The sequence below is a fragment of the Ambystoma mexicanum genome, chromosome 3q (assembly GCF_040938575.1).
Source record: "Ambystoma mexicanum isolate Mex_15411 chromosome 3q, UKY_AmexF1_1, whole genome shotgun sequence".
NCBI lineage: Eukaryota > Metazoa > Chordata > Amphibia > Caudata > Ambystomatidae > Ambystoma > Ambystoma mexicanum.
Window position 1 is genome coordinate 222,220,251 of NC_090926.1, and position 20,872 is coordinate 222,241,122.

The 20,872-nt window shown below is 44.5% G+C and overlaps 1 protein-coding gene across 2 annotated transcripts in view; it reads right to left on the minus strand.

Annotated features, from left to right (window-relative positions):
- The window catches only part of DCTN2 (dynactin subunit 2), a 752,351-nt gene extending 733,714 nt beyond the window's left edge, over positions 1 to 18,637 (minus strand). Inside the window, exon 1 of one of the 2 annotated variants that reach the window (XM_069653593.1) lies at positions 17,952 to 18,637. In XM_069653593.1, the coding sequence (XP_069509694.1) occupies positions 17,952 to 17,987 (36 nt within the window). In that variant the 5' untranslated portion in view covers positions 17,988 to 18,637. Of the gene's footprint in view, positions 1 to 17,795 lie in introns of both variants that reach the window. The other variant, XM_069653592.1, reaches the window with a different exon arrangement.
- Between the last annotated feature and the right edge of the window lie 2,235 nt (positions 18,638 to 20,872).

Here is a 20,872-nt window from a genome sequence, read left to right on the forward strand (position 1 = left end):
ATTGCCACGGATTTCATAGTGGAACTACCATCTTCCAGGGCCTACACAACTATAATGGTTACCATTGATTTGTTCACTCATATGGCTCACTTTACACCTTTATCCAAACTGCCATCCTTATCTAAGCTTGCTGGAATTTTCCTGGAACACATATTCCGGCTTCATGGGCTACCTTCCAAGATCATTTCTGATCGAGGACCCCAATACATATCCCAGTTCTGGAAACAGTTATGTCGTATACTGGGAATCCAGCGTGCCTCGTCTTCGGGATATATCCCACAGACCAATGGAGCTACTGAGCAATATCTTTGTTGCTTCACCACCAAGGTCCAGGATGATTGGTCACTCTTAATACCTGTGGCTGAATACGCATACAATAATTCGGATCATTCAGCTATCAAAACCAGTCCTTTTTTCATCCTTCAGTCCTACTGTCCATTCTTCCACATCCAACCCCAGTTCCTACGGTTGATTCTTGGATTGAAACATTAATCAATGTACATAAGGAAGCTAAAGAAAACCTGGAAAAGGCTCTAAGAGACGTGAAACTTTATGCTGACTCCAAAAGAAGACCAGGACCTTCATATTCAATAGGCGATAAAGTCTGGTTATCCTCAAAACTCCTCCCACATCACTTACGTCCAAATAAATTGGCACCCAGGTATTACGGTCCCTTTACTATAAAGGAAATCGTCAAATCCAGTGGCCTTTCGACTCCAACTACATGAATCATGGAAAAGGATCCACCCAGTTTTCTATACTTCTCTGTTAAAGCCATATGTCCAACCCTCTCGAACTGCTCCAAGAGCTACGCCAGTGATTGTCAATGACCAACTCGAATATGAGGTCTCCAGAATATGTGATTCCAGGTACCGACGTGGTCAGCTGCAATACTTGGTCGAATGGAAAGGTTATCCACCTAGTGAGCTAACCTGGGAACCCCTTTCAAACATGAATGCCCCCAGGTTGATTCGAAGATACCACCTTATCCATCCAGGCAAACCCGGAGGAGCTGGGCTTCAGAGGAGGCATGCCGTCATGAACCGTCGCCTGCATCCCTTTTGGACCTCCTGGTCCCTGACCCATAGAACTCTGAATGCAGTAACCCTCCCAACATGGCTGTCGTATACGAAACGTAGCTTGCCAGCCTCTACGTTCCGCGCTTCACACACTATTAAACAGACACACCCCGCGGCACTGCACGTCTCGACGCTGCTGTTCGGATTTCATTGAGATCCACAATGAAATCCGTGGAAATATATTGGCAAGGCTTATCAGGAATTGGCATCCGAGAAAGCAATCCCAGAGGGGCTTGTCTTGGGATCTTGGATTGGAGACAAACCGCACAAGCTGAAACGTACTCTTGAACATCAGACTGAAGAGAGGGCCACCAGAAGTGTTGTTTAACTAGATCGCACGTGGTACGGATACCACGATGACCTGCAGCTCGGGAATTTGAAAACATTCTGAGTACTTCTTTCCGAAGATCTTCAGATGGTATAAAAACGTGCTGCCCATGAAAGAAAACCCCTTTCTCCTGTATAAGTTGGTGAACGGGAGCGAGATCCTCCCAGGATTGTTGGTGTTTCGCAGTTGCCCAGATAATCTGAAGCAAAAAGTCAGAAATGACAAAGAGAAAGTGGGCTCTAGGAAATAGTCTTTCGGAACAAAACGTGGAAGTAGAAAGATCTTTGCGTGAAAGAGCGTCAGCCCTGAGATTTTCTCTTCCAGGTAGGAAGGTAAACAGAATTTTGTAGGGCAGAAAGAAATGTGCCCAGCGAGCTTGGTGACTATTGGAGGTTTGGGCGTGTTGCAAGACTTTGAGATTTTGATGGTCCGTCCTAACCACAACTGGATGCCTAGTAGGTGCCTCCAGTCTTCGAATGAGCGTTTTATAGCTAAGAGTTCTTGCTCTAGGACAGGGTAATTAATTTCAGATGGAGTGAAAGTTTTAGAAAGGTACGCTACGGGTGACTCACTTCCAGGACTAGTCTCCTGTAACAGAACGACCCCAAGTGCATAGTGAGAGGCATCATTTTCCAAAATGAAAGGTTTGTGTTGATCAGGCGAGACCAGAATGGGGGCAGATGTAAACAGATTCTTCAACCTCTTGAAGGCTTCCTGCGCTGAATGGTCCCAGGAAAATTGAACACCCTTCTTCAGTAGTCGTGTGATAGGGGAAATTAATTCTGAGAATCCAGGAATGAATTTACGATAAAAATTAGCAAACCCGATGAATCGTTGTATTTCTTTGATGTTAGATGGATTTGGCCATTCCAACACTGCTGAAACTTTCCTTTGATCCATGGAAACTCCATTAGCAGAGAGTACGAATCCGAGATAAGTGACCTTGGATTGGTGGAATTCGCACTTTTCAACCTTACAGAATAACTGGTTGGCTCGTAATCTATTCAACACTAATGACACGTGTAGTATGTGTTCGGTTGGGTTAGACGAAAATATCAATATGTCATCTAAGTAAATGACAACAAAGTGCAACAATACGTCAGCGAAAAGGTGGTCCATTAAACGCTGAAATATTGCTGGAGCATTGGAAAGGCCAAAGGGCATTACTCGGTATTCGAAATGCCCAAAGGGCGTACGGAAGGCAGTCTTCCATTCATCCCCTGGGGCAATCCGGATAAGATGATAAGCACCTCGAAGATCTAATTTGGTATAGATGGTAGCTCCGTGCACGGCCTCCAGAATGTCAGGGATCAAAGGCATTGGGTATTGATCCGCCACGGTTATCCTGTTGAGACCCCTGTAGTCGATGCAAGGACTTAATTCGTTTGAGTCTTTCTTCTTTACAAAAAATACAAAAGCTCCAGCCGGAGAGGTAGACTCGGTTATCAAATCGTTCTGCAGATTAGACTGTAAATAATCCTTCAGAACTTCCTTTTCTTGTTGAGAAAGAATAGGGGTTTTGTAAACGCAACCATGGTAGACCGAGGATAATAGGGAAGTGAGCAGCCTTTATCAAATGAAAACTCAAAGTTTCTTTGTGGGACATGATGACACACGTGAGAGGAATTGTCTGCTCGCGAATTGGTCCTGAACTCAAAGGATTTCCATCTAATCCTTGAATGGGAGTAACGATGGATTTAGGAGTACGCCAATCCCTTGTTCCTCTACCCATTTTTCATCAATAAAATTGCCGGCCGCTCCACAGTCTATCAAGGCAGGGATTCCACGAAGTTCCTTTTCTTGGAACATTAAACCGAGTGTGACAACCACCAAGGAATGATCGACTGAATACATATTATGTGAGTTATTTAGGGTTGTGGAGGCCCCATTCCTAGAGACCATAGCCGTGGTTCCTCTTGCGGCTGGGTCTGGGAGTTTCCCAAATTCTTGAAGCCGGATCGTCGGGGCGGTACCACGGTGCAATCCTTCAGGACATGCCCGGATGATCCACAATACATACACAAGCCTTGCGATTTGCCGCGCTCTCTTTCCGCAGTCGAAAACGGTCCTCTAGCCGTGCCCAACTGCATCGGTTCGTCCTCGGAAACTGAACGAGCAGGAGAAATTAGAGGCTCCGAGCGGGATGGATAGCCCCTTTTCTTTTTACGTTCATGGGAAAGTTCCTGAATCCAGTAATCCATCTGCATTGTCACCGTGATCATATCGGCCAGATTAGCCGGACGAGGAACTCTAGCTACTTCGTCCTTGAGCTCTCAGTGAGACCGCGCCGAAAAAGGGTAAGGAGAGCATCATCAGGCCAGGCGGTCTCGGAAGACAGTTGTTTAAATCGAGTGATGTATGACATAAGGTCTTGTGACCCTTGTCGGAGATCAAGGGTGTGTTCTTGGGAGGCAATCGAAATCTCCTGTCTGTTGAACATTGATTTCAAACTATTCACAAATGCCAGGTAAGAGTCCAAGACAGGATTCCCTGATGTAACTAGGCGGGTAGCCCAAGCAAGTCCAGGACCGGTCATATGGGAGATTAGGAATCCTACTTTATCCTTGTCGGAAGTGAAGTATCAGGGTTTAAAGGTAAACTGGATAGTACAACTATCCAGGAATTCCTTGAGTTTGTGCGGTTCCCCATCGAATTTGCCTGTGGGCAATGCAGAAGGGCGTACCTCTGGACTCATTCAAGCAACTTGCTGCCTAAGCTGAGCGTTTTCTTGTTTAAGACCCTGTACTTCATGAGATAAGGATTGCATGGCTGACATCAGCTGTTGCATCTGTTGTTCCATGGCTTCCGCCTATTTTGTACTTTCTTTGTGGGTCGCTATCTGTAATGACTATAGTTATACTTCTGAATATGCCAAAATACGAAATCTGCAGAATCCACCAACCTGGTCAGAAAACAGCAGCGAGCAGCACGAAGTAGTTAAGAATCCCCTTGGAAGCCTTACCACCCTCATCCTAAAGCCAGGAATGGTGAAAGGCAAACCCCCCAGGGAAACCCTCTGGGGTAAAAAACCCTGATGTGGAAGGAGACTTGCCACGGCGTGTGGTAACTTCAGAGTCTTCGGTTCAGGGATCTGGGAAGTTTCTCTGATCCGATGGCGAGTGTATGAAGCAAACGGTCTCCCAAAAACTCCTTAGATAAGTTTCTAGTAAGAGAGAAAAAGATGTTATTTCTAAGTGACACTTCAGAGTAGTGAATAGTGAAAACCTGGGATACCACCCACCTGTAAAGCATAGAGGATAGCTGTATTTTCGTGCAGTAGCAGTTTCGATACCTTTCTGGTAAGGGGGAAGAGAGGAGAGTATAAAGCCAGACAATTCTAATTATGAAAGGTTAAGAAAGAATGGTAGCGAAACCTACTTTGTTAGTGCTGAAGTGAAAGGTAGACAGGAATTCTGTCTCGTGTCCGAACTGGATTTGATCATCTGAGGTACGGTAAAGACTCTACGGGAAATAACAGAATTAGTACCCGATCTGATGAGGGAGTAGATTGAATAACTGAATTGGATTAAGATTCCCTTACTGAAGTCTTCGAAAGGTAAGCCCTGGCAAGGGGAGACGTTGGAAAGGTTGTCTGATCCAGAAGTGAGAATGTTTCAAGCGTCTTGCTGTAGAGTAGCGACGCATCGCATCACGGAACTGCTGCTACTATATGATGTCACGTGATCATCTGCCGGCATCCATGCCGTATGTGAGAATCCAGCGTCAAATGTTGAAGCGAAGCAGGCACAAACAGCGGCCATCTTAGGAGGGGTCAGGAATAGAGAGCGACATACTCTGCTGCGAAGCCAAAAAGACCAACGGCGGTAATGAGATGTAACAGTAACACTAAGAAGGGAGGGAGAACCTTTTCATTTTTTGCTACCAAGTTGTGATCACTCTCCAGGTTGCTCTTCATGTGGAAGGAACTAGGTCTACTCAAACTCTAAAATGAACACAAAATGTGCCTCTTCCTGGCTCATCCAAGCCTCATGCCAAATAACCACGGCCATCCTGTTTGCAAAAGTTAAAGCTACTTGCAGCATATAGCACATCAAAACAGTTACGACAGATAAATAGCCTTTGTCAGTGATTGTCTCAGCATTTTAAGAAGGAAGGTTGATTTTGTTCACTAATGAGAAGGTATATGCAGCCTTCCTAGTGCATTTTAATAAGCTCTAAAACATGCTCCGTACTTGTGTGTAGTTGCTAACTCCCCCCAGTTATGAGTGTGTTTTTCTAGGCCTTTCCTGTACTTTATATGAACAAAATAAAGCGTTTTCCATTGCATTGGAAACAAATCTCCATTTAGACAAAGCCTCACAGCATTTCTGGGTCAATTGGATACTTGAAAAATATAAAAGGTGCATTAATTTGTAGGTGAGCCATCCAAGCTTATTAGTTTGTCCTGTCATGGTTGCAATGACTGACCAATTCTCAATTTAGTTCACATAAGTAAAAGATATCTTTCGAGTCACAGATACCTTTCCACCCAAGGAAGAACTAGGCCATTTGCACTAAGTTGTATTTGTGCTTCCTGGTCCAAAGGTGTGCACAGTTGAAATTCCATGTACTGGGGTACCAGCTGCCATTTTGAAAACCTTTAAAGGCAAATCTATTGCAGTAAACGTTGGTTGTCCAGTGTCATGGCGAACAACAGGTACGGCGTGACAAGAGTTTAGTGGCTACGACTCACTTAAACATGCTTTTTTGGTCAATCCTTTCAGCAGTCATCAGAATACGAGTTTGGGTCAAATGTGGTGGACAGGGTCAGGGCCATAATTTGCCAGCCTGATGTACCTTTGGGCAAAGTGGGTCTTTTGAATGAGACTCTGACCATAGCTTGATGAGGAATAGAGTTACCTGTTGAGTCTGCAGCAGTGCGTGATATGGAGTGGGCCACTTGCAGGCAGGGAGCAAAACCTGCATTTAGATTTGCCTATGCTCTTTATGGGCCTAGAAGGAACTTGACCCTGATTGTCCTCCTCTTCTGTTTGAGGATAGCTATGATCTGTGAGAAATCTCACCCGCTAGTCGCCGGGGATCTGTCATTCAGGTGGCTAGGACATGACCGTCGCTTCTGGATCCAGTTCCTGAGGGTGGAACAGTGCTTGAGGAGCACCTGGGTGAGGGGTCCTCAGGGCGTGGAAGTGGGACACCAGATGGCGAGACGCAGTATCTCCTTCCCTGTAACATCTCTAGCCCATCCTACCAGGTAGGATGCCTAGAAGCTCAACCCCCCAGTACCCTTTTCCGACATGAATACTTTCTCACGGACAGCTCACTGCGAGAGGAAACGGACTAACACCCGAGCCGTATACCTGACATGTCCCAATACAATGGTCAGGCAGGATCAGGCAATTACTGATCATTACACACACCTGACTTCCATCACATTTCCCCATACGGATAAAAGGCGGAGCATGAAAGCACACAAGGAAGCAGCAGTTCCAAGGTGGCAGTTTAATACGAGGCGAAAGAGGGCAAGACCGGAGAGGGTTGGAAGGAGGGAAATGCCCTTCACCTTTTCGGCGAAAGACTGTTACTTTCATGAGCCTTCAAGAATAAGTAACATAAGACCTATAATGAAAGCTGAAGAAGCCTGCATTGTGCGTTGGAGGTACCCGCGGCTCTCCCGAGTTGATAGTCAAGGCGGGAAGAATCGTTTGTCGCTGGGGTACTTTCCTTGGCTCCTACAACTAAGCAGCGCTAGTGAAGTCAGCACATCGGTGAGTTGGGGCGAGAGATACCAGGCTGGTCTATGTTGAAGCCAAGGTTGCAATTGGCAACATTGTATAGTGGTAACTGAAGAGAACAGTGTTTGAAGCTTATGTGGCAAGCGACGCAAACATAATTAAACAGCAGCTGAGTGATTGAACTTTGAAGCTAAGATACGATACCATAGACAAAGTGGTCCAGCACGTGGGTGCTCCTTCGAAAGTCTCCGTTAGGTATCAAACTGAAAGGTGGCAAATGTTACAAGAAAAGGAATTGTGAAATCCAAGCGGTCCTGCCACGGGTCAAGCAAAACCCTACGGGCACATTCAAAAGTATTTGGTAGTAAGAATATAAAGAAAATAGATGAAGTTGGTCCAAGTTGGCAGCAAGAGATCAGCTAAGAACCTTTTGTTAAAGCAAGTTTGTGTCAAGAATGTTCATGTGAAAGTGAAATTGGTTCGAACCCGGCTGAGGGAGACTAATTGCGTTAATGGGATCTGAGCCTGGCTGAGGGGGATCCAGGGTGAACCGTGAGTCAGCCGATAAAGAGTATTGTACAAACATTGTAATAAGAGGGTTTGAACCTGGATGAGGGGGATCCAAGATGAAGAAGATTGTGTTCAAAAGATATGAGCCCGACTAAGGGGGATATGGGCTGAAGAGTGAATCGCCTAAGAAATTGAACACTTGTGAAAGTTTGAAAGAGGAAAAGAACTATTTATTTTGACGCATCAGGCCCTCTGAATGAAGAGACTGTGAAAGACAAAGGTACTTGGGCGCAGAAGGCCCTGATGCTCATGATTAAACTATATCTTCGTGCTAGAGAAGCCAAAGAGTGTGCTGAAAATGAGGGGAAGGGAACATTCTGACCTATCATTTTGTGAACACTTCTTTCTTTATTCATAACATTGTTTCCCACACTATTTGTATTTAGAAGTAAGGTTTGGCAGTAGATTTATTATAGGGCCTTTTATTTTGACAAGACACCACTAGGATTGCGTTATTATTATTTGGTGGTCATAGCTTTCTCCCATCTGTAGATTTAGGATTAAATAGGCATTTTCCACCATTTTTGAAAGTTCAATGAACACCCTTAAACTGTGGTCACCTGTGTCTGTCTTACTGTTGATACCATGCCTTCCTTACAGATCACAGAGACCACAGACTCCACTCACTGACAAGGTGGCGTTAGAAATCTTAGGGTGTACCAGCCCTAAAATATTCTTTGTACCAGAGGTCCCATAGCTGTACATATGGACCTCAGTAATCCTTTAACTACAAGCCAGTCTAATAACAGAGCAGCAAGGAAGGGCAAGGAGGTCAGACTGTAGTACTAGAGGTTCAGGCATAGCTAGGGGAGATCATGTGGTGCAGATGTTGGAGAGAAGTGGAAATGTGAAATTGTGGAAGATGGGTGGGTTGCCATTCACAGTAATTGCTATGCTGCCAAGAACAAAGGCCTGTGAGGCCAACTTTGGAACCAAAGAAGATTGTCAGCATGTATCCCTGCAGCAGAGCTGTGAGTGGAGGTCAGACCCTGCATCCCTACTGTGTAATTTGCTTTCCTCAGTCTCTTCCCTTATCTGTGTCCTCATATCATCCATACAGCACTTTTAAACCCAGTTTCCTGCCCACCAACGCCACAGCTTCGTGAGGATCTGAGGCCACACGGCATGATGCTAGAATTGGTGGGGACTGAGGCTCCTCCTGGGAGTCTGTTTGCCTTTCCCTTTCCCCACTCGATCCGCCATGACACTTCCCCAGCCAGATAAGTTAATGGGAGTAGGGCCCTTTATTTGCAAACAACACTTGTGTCTTTACGTTCAGAGCACTGGATCATGTGAGGTGTTGCTGATCAAATCTTGTGGATTGGAATTTAGGAGGTAGCAGCACCATGAAGCGTTTGAGGTCCAGATTCCCCTCGTCTTGGCCCAGGGGACTGGCTGGGATCCTTTAAAACACCCCTAATTATGTTTGGGTGCTACAATATGTGTTTTCACCATGTTATCTGTTCTTGATTGTACTCCACACATCCCCCACCCACTGTCTTGTGGTAGGGACAGTGAACAGCCTATAGCATTTAGCCTTTTGGTCTGTGTGCTTTACCTATTTTGGGGAATTCATGGATTTTGGGGCCTTCCTTGGGCTGCTGACGACTCATATCTAGGGGCTTCTAGGGGTGGACGGGTGGTGGTGGTCACACTCTGCCCGTTTTGCATTTGGGACTTGCAGGGTCGATGAGCCAAGTTGAAATGAAATGCGATACCTTGCTTGCCTTCCTACTTTTCCTTTTGTGTTCCACCACATTCACCTGTAAACTACCATCAGTTGGCCCTTCTGTCAGTTAGTTTGGAACCCCGAGATTACCCTCCTTATTTACAGGAAGCTACATTCAAAATTTGATCGGGCAGACATGTCTCCACACATCAAGGGCATACATTGAACACATCTTGATTTCATCACACAAAAATACATTGACTAAATCTAGTACCAAGCAATCAATGGCCAAAGAATTGCCTGCATGAAAATAGTCCTGCATTACAAGCATGTTTATCCCCCCTTTTCCATAATAACATGCTTTTAATCCACTACCAATCCCTTTCCTAGGCACCCCTAAAACTATAATTTTGCTACTTTTCCTAAGCCTCCTTGTACCTTCCCATTTGTTGGTCAATTAGCCTTTGTCCTAATACCGCTCCTCGTAAGGGGCAGTCTTATCCAGCCATATGACCTCTGGGGCTTGGGTCCTGCTTCTGGCCAGCTTCCTATCTTTCTGACCTTGGTCCACCCACGCGAGCTTGCCTCACCAACTTGCACCAAAGACACAGTCTTAAGGGTGTAGCTGTAGTTAAAGACACTAGAACTCAGCCGTCTTGCATGCCAGGCAGTGATGGGACTTACTGCCAAAGGTAAAACCACACATGCAGGAAACCGTGTTTATCATACAACCTTCCCTTCTTGCAGTGTTGCACTACCATCAATGATCTAATGTTTATTCACTAGTTTTATGTATTTAATTTCTCTCGATAACATTCTGAAAGTACCCCTACTAATTAATACATCACAATGCATTAAAACATCGATGGTCATATTCTAGTATTTTTCAGTTAAACACTAAGTATTTGATTAAGATTTTGGAAGGGAAATTCTTAACCTGTCATCCAAGTTTCACAAGGAATTTGCTGATGCAATGTGACCGGATTTCAGTCTGCTGGGTATTTGTGCAATTTTGGGTACTGTTTAACATGAAAGGTACTAGTATTCCAGACAAGTATAACACAAAGTACTAACACATCATTGTCCTACAACTGTGAGACCAGAGGTCAGTCGGTCGTGAGTGCATCCAATATAGTATACCCAGTGCTTTAGATGGGCCGGTACGATCCTGCACTCCTTATTTTTGAGCATTTGAGTGTCTGCACTCCTCAAAGCTTGAGAGAGAGTGCCGGTACTCAACTATGTTGCGAGGTGCGCAACTTAAAGGACTGAGCTTCTGCAGCCATTGCTGGGGAAAGCAGTGCCCTCTCCCTCCTCCTCTCTCCACCACCCGCAGTGCCCCTAATGTCTCATTCAGTACCCGCCCTGCAGAACAAAAGGAGAGACAGCATGCAGCTAATGTGCTCTCAGCACACTAGGTGTGGTCGCTAAGTGGGCTTCACCTTTTACCATTGGTGTCCTTTGATGGAGCAGGGATTGATTTGGAAAGCCAGGGAAATTATTTTTTTAAGATGTTTCTTTCCTATTAGCAGTGCCTGTTCTAGTATTTAAATGTTTAGGTAATTGGAGGTGTAATGAATCGTTTTCGACTGAGGACTCGCACACAGCTCCAGTTACCTACCGAATATTTGATTAGGCTATGAAAGCAAGCAATAATACAACAGCTTAGTTTACAGCTATGATATCTTCTGGTTTGATGCACAAACAAAGAAGGTCTCTCTTTCTTAACATAATGCACAACAACAACCTGGAAGTTTGTGTGAAAGAATCTGAGATACACTGATATGATATGATATGGCATTTGTAACGCGCCTATACACAAGTGTTTCAAGGCGCGACGAGGCGGGGGGGGGAACAAGGGGAAGACAGACAACGATCCTACTAGGCCAGGTGTCATTCAGATCGCGCAAGTGCAGGGGTGGGGGGAAGGGAAAAGTGCAAGGGGAAGGGGAGGAAGTGCAGTACAAGGTAAGTAGCGTAAAAAATAATAAATAAGGCCAGCTGGTGGCAAGTGCAAGGTAGATGCAGAACAAGTGCTGGGAAGGGGGGGCTGTAAGGATACAGTGACAGTCCCGCAGTGCAGGGGGGTGCCAGGGAGGCAGTGCAAGTGGAGAGTGGCTGGGCCCTGGACCGAGGTCACTGAGAGTGGCCCAGATGCAGATTCAGAGCAGATTCAGTGAAGAATTAAAGCTGTTCAGCAGGGGAGAGGGAGAGAGAAAGCAGAAGCAAAGAAGCAGAAGCACTGCTTTACCAAAGTGTGTGCCCCTTAGCACATAATGTAATCTCACTAGGCATTGCCTGCAAAGAACAGGGTGTGCCTAAAAGGGACCTGTGCCCAAGATGCTGCGCCAAAACAGCCAGCACCAAAAGCGCTGCGCCAGAATGTCCAGCTTCAAAGATCAGTGAGCACCTGCACTTCTTTTTTTCCATTTAAAGCACAGACTATACCATTTAGCATGGATCGTCAAGATGGGTCTGATGCTTCATTTTCGGCATAATTTAGTTCTATTTTCCCATTGATTCTTGTTCATACTATCTTGTATGGATTGAGTTGACTTTCCTTTGCACAGCCTTATCATTTCATTGCATGTTGTTCTTCCAGAGATATTCGTGCATTTACCTATTTGGTTTGAAAGGGTAGGATCTTGCTTCATATCACTTTGTGTGTTCATTTAATGCCCAAGGGTGCCTCGTTTATATTGCATGACGTTATTTATACATCGTACTCTCTTGCACCTATGGATCCTTGACAATTATTAGTACAGCCTTAATTGAACATATTTGCTAACTTACAGCATTTTTGCGGCCTCATTACGAGATTGGCGGTAGTGGTGAAGTTGAAGGCAACTCTGTGACCGCCATCTTTACCATTATGCCAAATTACAATTTTATGCCTGGAGTGGAGGATTTGCCTGCAGGAAAATCCTGGAGGTAAATCCTCCAACTCACTGCTGGAAAAAAATAAAACTAATCGGAAGAATTACTGCAACGGTAATTCCACCACAAAAAAGCTCCATTGAGTACATTTAACTCAAATTAAATGGGGAATTACACTGCCAGCACCACTTGCAATCCAGCGGAAATTCCTCTGGACCAAGTGGCGGTAAAAGTAATTTGTTTGGCCGGTATTCCGGCGGATTTACTGCTGGGGTACTGCACAACTCGTAACGAGGTCCTTGGTCTCGAGTTGCAGTGCACATTCCATTACTAAACTATATCAATCCAAAAGCCCTATTAGTAATTGGGACACTGCACTGTGTAACAGTGTTATGCCCGTGTCAAGGAGGGGGTAGAGGGACCCTCCTCAACTTCGGGCAGGGGCCTCTCTCACTGAAAAAAATCAGAACCAGTCCTGCCGCAGATTTGTGAAGTGGAAGTTGGAGTATCCCCAGCCGGGCCAGCCCCCAAAAATCCCCCATGTGGCACCAATCCCATCCCTGGGACCACTCTGTTTCCCAAGACAGTTGCTGGCCATTGTTCTTCCTTTCTAATGTAGAACCGCAACTCCCAGAATCCACCAGGAAGCGGCACAGAAACCCATACTAGATTCCTCTCGATTTTCCGCATAGCAGACTGCATACATCTCAAACCAGCTAGTACACTGAGATGTAAGCGAGAGAAATCGTACAGAAGCACAGATTCAAATGGTGTTGCAGTAGTGAGAAAAAAATGCGTTGAGGAGTTTAGTACAAGTGGAGATGGACAAAACGGCAAAAAGTATTCTGCAAATGGTGATCATGCGAAGCAATGATAGATGTGAAATCGCATTAAATGCATTTATGGACAAAGGAAAAATTCCAGTCTCACTGCGCCCACACGAAATGAAGAGATATACACTGCTAAAGTTGCTGATTTATTATGGTTGGAACAGCCTGACACGTGTTTCGAGCAGTCCTTGCTCTTCATCTGAGGCTTGTGTTTGGTGAAGATGCTCGTATCAGAGCTTTAGCATCTGGGAGATATATCTCATATTGTCAAATAAGTCGCTGTTGCGGCATACTCTTAGTTTAAGAGTCAAGCTGGGTGGTCTGTTACACGGGTGGCTGGTCCCCTCACGCGCGTGACAATATGAGATATATATCCCAGATGCTAAAGCTCTGATACGAGCATCTTCACCAAACACAAGCCTCAAATGAAGAGCAAGAACTGCTCGAAACACGTGTCAGGCTGTTCCAACCGTAATAAATCTGCAACTTTAGCAGTGTGTATCTCTTCTTTTCGTGTGGGCGCAGTGAGACTGGAATTTTTCCTTTGCCTCTCATTACGGTGGTTTACCTGGGCAAGGTACCCACAACTCCCAGTCACCTGCAGCCCTCCTAGCACTCATCCCACGGTGAAAACGCGTTGTTCTACTTTTTGGGTTTGTTTTGCCCATACCCTTTTTCAGCATTTATGGACAACATTCAAGGGTCCTAAGAGATGTAAAATTAAGAAAGAAGATTTTCTCCAACCTATAAAAGAAGCTGTTTTACAAGAACATTAACTAGGGCAAAATTGTAATTTGTCATGATGAAGGCCCAGAGATTAAATGAAAGGGGCGCTCCATAGTTTGAGTGAACTTTGAATATGAAGGCCGAAACACACCTTTGTCAACATTCTTTTGAATGAAATCCATTTCATACCAAGTCTGTGAGGTCTAAGATTGGACATCTTTAGCCCATTCACCTTGCACCTTGTGTGTGGTCAGTCAGGGTTTAGCCCAGGTAGATGTTATGGTCACATTTGAGAACGGCTACTAGGGATGTAACGGTATAACGGTATACCGTTAAAGATACCGTGAACCACTTAATTGAACAATAATAACCGTCACATTGTTCATACCGTAAAGTGTGCTTTTCAATCTGATTTGGAAAGGCTGCAGTAAGCAAGTGCTGCGCAGTCTTGGTCTTGTACTGTTGGATGTGCCGTCCATAAACCACACGTGCCTGACACAAACCCAATATGTTAGCAATAGGAAGAATAGATACAGTGCCAAGAAGGAAAAGGGTTTACTTTGGGTTGGCGGCTTTGGGGTTTATATATTTATAATGGATAATGTTCTCTAAACATATGGCAATGGGGGCTTTCCCTGGTTCTATCATTGAATTTACATATAATAAGTCACACTGCGAAATTCAATCATCTCTGTGGGTATTCCCTGCTGCCATACCAAAGGGTAACATGTCCGTGATTACTGAACACCTTTTGGCCCGCAAGTAAACTAAAGGCTGTAACGTAAAGAGAGTGCGTGTGCGTGTGTGCGTGTGTGTGTGTAAGCGTATACTACCATCAGCCTCCATTGATCGGTGGCATGCAGGTTATCAAGATGGCAACATGTTCATCTTCACCAGTAGGGGAGCATAAAGCCTAAATGACCACTTAAGTAAAGCTATTCAGTTTGCTTTGCCAGTTGCAGCAGGGCTCCCCCCTCCACCTCTCTACACGTGTGTTTGTGTTTGGTGGAAGCAAGGCATTTCAGTGGAAAGTATGTTGAAAAGCCCAATTCTGGCCCTGGGTGCCTGGTTTTGTTTGTGATGCTAAATCTGTCAATTTATGACCTTTTAGAAAATATTTGTTAAGATTAGTTAACTCCACCTGCTATACCGCGATAACCATGATATACCGTCATTTGGCAAGAAGGTTATCGTACCGTCATAAAACTAATACCGTGACACCCCTAACGGCTACCCATAAATTCATTTGTTTATGAGTCTAGACCAATGCAATGTTTGTCATTTTCGGCTCCAAATCACAAAATTGATTGAGCAGGAGTATACTATATTGACACACTTCACTAACTCCACCTTTAGCTTCTTTGTTGCGTTTAATGTATGATGTATTATAGAAGAATATTGTTTTTCAATTATAACGATGTCTTTTTGTAGGATTGTAGGGCAACAGTATTTGAAACTATGTATTTGTTTTTTTGGTGCAAGATAATAAAGTATATTTGTAATATACCACAGGGTGGATGTCTCCTACAGTAGGTGCCTGGGAGGAAATGGAGAGAATGTTGTGAGAGGAAAAGGAAGAAACTGGTAAAGAGTGTCTGTCTCCATTAGGGTCTGTGTAGAATGGTAGTATAATCCTGGTAGAGGGAGGCACTGGTCCAGGCCACACCTTTTTATAGAGAGCAGAGACTGTCAGAAAAACTGCAGGGAAATTGGGTGGGGCTTAGTTGTTTTTTTTTTAAGTCTCTCACTTTGGTACTGTGTAAAAGGCAGGTACTGATTGGTGCAGGATGTCAGGTGAGCGCTACAGCCAATGGAGGGCTGAGAAAGGCACCAGGTTGAATATGAGGTGGTGGATGAAGTGTAGTGCGAAGAGTGTGGCTCATCCGGTACGTGAATGTTTGCGGTATAATTGGAGGTTTGACTATTATGGGGATCGGTGGAGGAAGAAAGGGGGCACTTTGGGGTTTCACATGTGGGAGAAGAGGGTGCAGTGGGGTGTGGGCGAGTTGATGGTTGTGACAGATATGGATTTAGTGAGGTGTCCGATGTGGATGATGAGGTCTCCTAAGGTGTGCTTGAAGTTGACGAGTGTGGTGTCAAAGAAGCGAGGAATGCGGGGTGAGATCAAAGATTTGGGTCAGGCATATGTGGCAGAGAAAGAAGGGTGCAGGGTGTTCACGGATGGTTCAAAGGATCCGATATCTGGAAGAGTGGGAATGGCGTATTATCTAGAAAGCACGGGGGAGTATAAAGTGGGGCGCCTGATGGATGATGTGTCAATTTGTACGGCTGAGTTGGTGGCGATAGCAATGGCGATTGAAAGGGTATGCGAGTTGAGGTTTGAGAAAGTAGTGGTATTTTCAGATTCATTGAGTGGGTTGCAGGCGATTGTGGCAGGGGATGGTGATAGGAAGGATGTGATTTTGGATATCAGGAGAAAGATTGATCGGTGTGTTCGTGGAGGGATGGATCTGGAGTTGGCGTGGGTCCCCAGTCATAGCGGCATTCTGGGAAATGAGTTAGTGGATCTGGCGGCGGGTGAGGGTATGAGAAGGGAAGCGGTTGATGTAAGATTACCTTTGAGTGTGGATGAGACGAAGGCAGTGATGGTGAGGCGGGTCATGGATGAGTGGCAGGAGAAGTGGGTGAGTGGGGTGAAAGGTAGGTGGATGTTTGGTATTCGTGAGAAAGTGTCAGTAAAGGTGAATTCGGGAAGTCTAGAATGGAGGAGGGGGGAGGAGGTGATGCTGAATCGATTGAGAATAGGGCATGTGGGACTGAATGAATATCTGTTTAGAGTAGGGAAGCGAGAATCGAGGGATTGTGCGGTGTGTGGAGTGCCTGAGACTGTGGAACATTTTCTGTTTAGGTGTGAGAGACATGCTGTAGAGAGAGAATTGATGAGGGTTCGATTGACTGCGCAGGGTGTGGCTGAGTTGAGTGGGAAGGCTTTGTTGGGAGGTGATGGGGTGAGTGGCAGAAGGAGGAGTAGTGTGGTGTTGGATTTTGTGAGGCAGACAGGGCGGTGGGAGGAATTGTGAGTTTTACGTGGGTTGAATGCTGAATGGTGGATAGGTGCACATCATCCAATTGGATGGGGAAGCGCCTGCGTGGGTCCGTCCACGCCTACTCTAATTTAAAGAAAGAAAGAAAGAAAGGCACCAAAACACCAGTTCATCACTACAAACGTAGACAGCAGGAGTGTGTGTTGTATGGTTGAGGTCACAGGAAAAGCTCAAGGTGGAACAAAAGACCAAGCAGAGGGTTGGAGAGATTGTGCCACAGGTTAGCAAAGGTAACTGTGAGAGAGTGTGGTACCAGTTGTTTGTGTTGTATTGTGTATAGAAGTTGTGAGAGACAGAGGTAGTGTGGGAGATAATAGGAGGGGGTGGTGTTTTAATAGCTTGAGGAAGTGTTATGAGAGTGAGTAGAGTAGATTGGGTAGTGGGATGAGAGGAGCGTGGTTTAGAAGTCGTCTTTGAGTTTGCCAGTCCCACAATTACATCTTTTCTTCAATCGTTGTTCTGAATGTTTTTTTAAAATAAAAACCTATTTGTATGTAAATGACACAGTACGGCCACACCCGCATCCATTCTTAGTAAAAATTAAGCTGGATTATCTAGCATGCACTTGATGGTCCAGTGGGAACTTTCCAATAAAACGCACCAGTCTGAAAGTTCATTATGTAAAATCAAAACAGGAAGCTGTTCATTCATTATTACCTAACAGGTCAGCTCTAAATCCAGTCAAGAAAGCGGGACGTTGGCGCTAAGGCTACATGGTTAGTTTTCAAAGTAAACGGACAATTAATACAACAGTGATACCGTGTTAGCTTGACCTCTGCTGTAACAGTTTCGAAATATACAAAATCAATACATGGAGAGAAATTAAAAGAAAACGTTTTAAAATGTAAATAATATTTTTTAAAAAAATCACAATATATTATGTTTACTATCAGTGTTATAAATATCCAATACTGACAATAACATAGCAACAAAAAAAACAGAAGAAAACCCCACCCACCCCACAGATTGAATTTGACAGGGAAATCATACTATCCGCATAACCATCATATCGGCAGCAACGCGTAGGGTGCGTGGGTAAGGGGGGTGTCAGGGATACTTGTGCCATTAGCCGGTATCCGACTATATGTTGACGGTTGGGGTCTTCAGTACTCACAATGCCTGGCAGGTCCGCGTACTTGGGGTCCGCCATTTTGTGACAGGGCGGAGGCTTCTTCTGACACGGGGCGGAGTGCGGTCGTGGAAAATTATAATCGTGCAAATAAAACTCAAGCAAAAAGGCAATCACAGGTAGGAGTAGAGAAAAGTAATGACGGCCGCTGCAGTTTTCAGGAACCGGCTACTTCGCGAGAAGTGATGATGCAGATGTCCTGTCAGGCCCGGCTGCTGATGTCATTTCACAGGGCAGTTCTGGGAGTTGTAGTTGTCTGCATATGCGCCATCACGTTCTATAAATTCAGGCAGGCCTAACAATGCAGTGATGTCAAATTCAGGCAGCGCATCTTCGAACTAGTTAAGAGGGATATTTTGTGTTCGGGTGCGCGGTAACTATTGGGAATTACAAGGAGGAAACCAAACATACCACGCACAGATGCAGCAAACGTCTTCTGTCACAAGCACGGTAGTAAAAGTACTTTTGTGGATATAGTGTAAGGTATTTATTGAGCATGAACCTAGCTTCGGGAAGAACGCAGCCCTTTACAATCACAGAGAGGAGAAATTCCTTCTTGCCAGCTGTCCCGATGAAGCGGCAGGCTCTTGATTTTTCAATTAAAAATACTGCTATTTTTCCTTCTCCCGCCTAAAATAATTCTAACCCCAATGCAAGCCTATAGGAAAATTGTATTTCCCCCGCTTTCCACGACAGTCTTCCTCCCAAGAGCCTCAGAATGTTGTCATAAATGGGGCAGGGACGTCATTTCACCAAAATGACAGGGGTAGCGAGAGTGACATCACACGACCCTTGACCTTTGATGTAACATGAAGTGATGAGCAAAAGAGAAGAGACCTAGGCTAAGTTGCCTTTGGTGTGGGCCGCACACCCTTATATCCCATAGGGATTCTTCAGTAGTTTCAAAGAATGTTAATAATAAAGTTGAGTCTTTTAGTATTTGGTAGTAATATTTTTAATTTTAGTTTTTTAGGTTTTTAGAATTGGTATGATGTTGCATTTCATGAGCAAACATCAATCAATGGCCAATGCATTTCAGACCTTGTGGTCCTTTGTCAGGGCCTTATCTAATCAAAGTTCCATCAAAATTACACATCATCAGAAATCAGTGTTATCATACGCATTCAAAATATTGAAATCATTAACAGGGTACCCACATACATAAAGGTAGAACATACAGTAACACGGAAAAAAGAGAGAAATAACAAAATTCCATAAGCACATTTTCTGCCACATGCATCATATTAACATTTTCAATGTATTATGCTTTGTCACCTTATCAAGATCGTGTCAGGATTTTAAAAACGTGTGTACACCTTTTGTATAGTCCCCAGGTAAGGTTAAACAGTGACTTTAAGTTTGCTGAAGGGTGGCGTGCTATTAAGGTAATAGCTGGATAAGACCAGCATGACATTTTAATGTTGCATAACTAACTTCTGTCGCTGTTGATAATAGGTCAGCAGTGTTGAACTGTGTTCCATAGTGAGCATGCATCATGATTAGAATCTAAGTGTGTTCCGAAAGGGAATCTAACCTGCTGGAGTACGCGTAGAGAACGCGGTTCGTTGCATGAGAGCATACGGATTGCATGCCGTAGTACAGGTAAGTGCGTACGTATTGTGAATCTGCAAAAACACAGGGCTATTATTCAGTTAGGATTAACTCGGGTCGCGAAATTTTAATTGGCAGTATCTATTCATGTGTCTTACCTTTTAAACTGCAGGAAATCCTGCCGATCGTGAGCTCGTCGCCGCCGCTCGTGAACCTCCCTAACGAAGTAAATGCAAGGTGAGGCTTTGGTTGTTAAGGAAACTGCCACTAACAACATGGAGTGATAGCGGCCATCTTGGAAGGGGCATTTGTGTAAAATGCCTGGTTACATCTGTTGTGCGCATATTGAGCACAAATATTGTTGTCGCTGAAATAATGTATCAGTCTAAGACTGTAATGTTGCCTGTGTGTTGTGAAATGTGGGCTCAGGAAAAAAACAAGTCCTATTTAGGTCATGAAGGTACAAAGCCATAGATGCTGTGAAACGTCATCCAAACTCTGACTACAATGTGCAAAAGGTAAAAGCAAACTGTGACTAATACAATAACATTTCTATGGGAAAACATATGAAGTGCATGAAGATGCACAATGAGAAGCATGTTATAGCTATGCTGCACGTTGTGACATCTAAAATGGTGTGCAAAGTGTTAATGGACTAAGCGGGTTCGGCTCGTGTTAGGAGCAAGGGGATAAAGATAACATAGGAAAGGTGGCCTCTATTGAATGTATAGTAATGCAAGGTGATGCATACTCTAATTCGGGAAGTGCCTGTGTATGCAGGTAGCCACTCAATAAGGGAGTGGTGTAATGGTACTTATACCAGATTAATGAAATATAGTGTATGGTTTGGTAAGTGTGCCTTTTGTGCCATAAAAACAAAGTCTATGTCAATGAAGAGTACGTTTCAACGTTCACACCCAAGTCAAAGTTGCACATATGAAGCGTAAATAGTGAAGAGAGAGTCATAACTGAGAAAGTGCAAGATCAAACGTAAAAAGCATGATAAATCGTACGAAACAAACATGAAAAGCATAATAACTCATAAGAAACAGTTCAAGTCGAATTCTTCGTTCATTCCTCTGGGCGATACTGTATCCAATCGGTCAATCCAGTACACTTCCCTTTGTTGTCATCTTTATTTGGGATCAGTGCCTGTTTGAGAGTTGTCCAGTACTTCTAATATTTGGAATCTCAATTGTGCGGCATTGTGATTCTTCTGGTTGAAATGTCTAACAACCCCCTGAATTTAAGTTCTTGTTGCGTATGCATGACTTGTGTTCATTCATGCAAGATTTTAGTTTGCATCCAGTTTCGCTTACGTAGCATAGGCCGCACGGGCAGCGTATGCAGTAGAT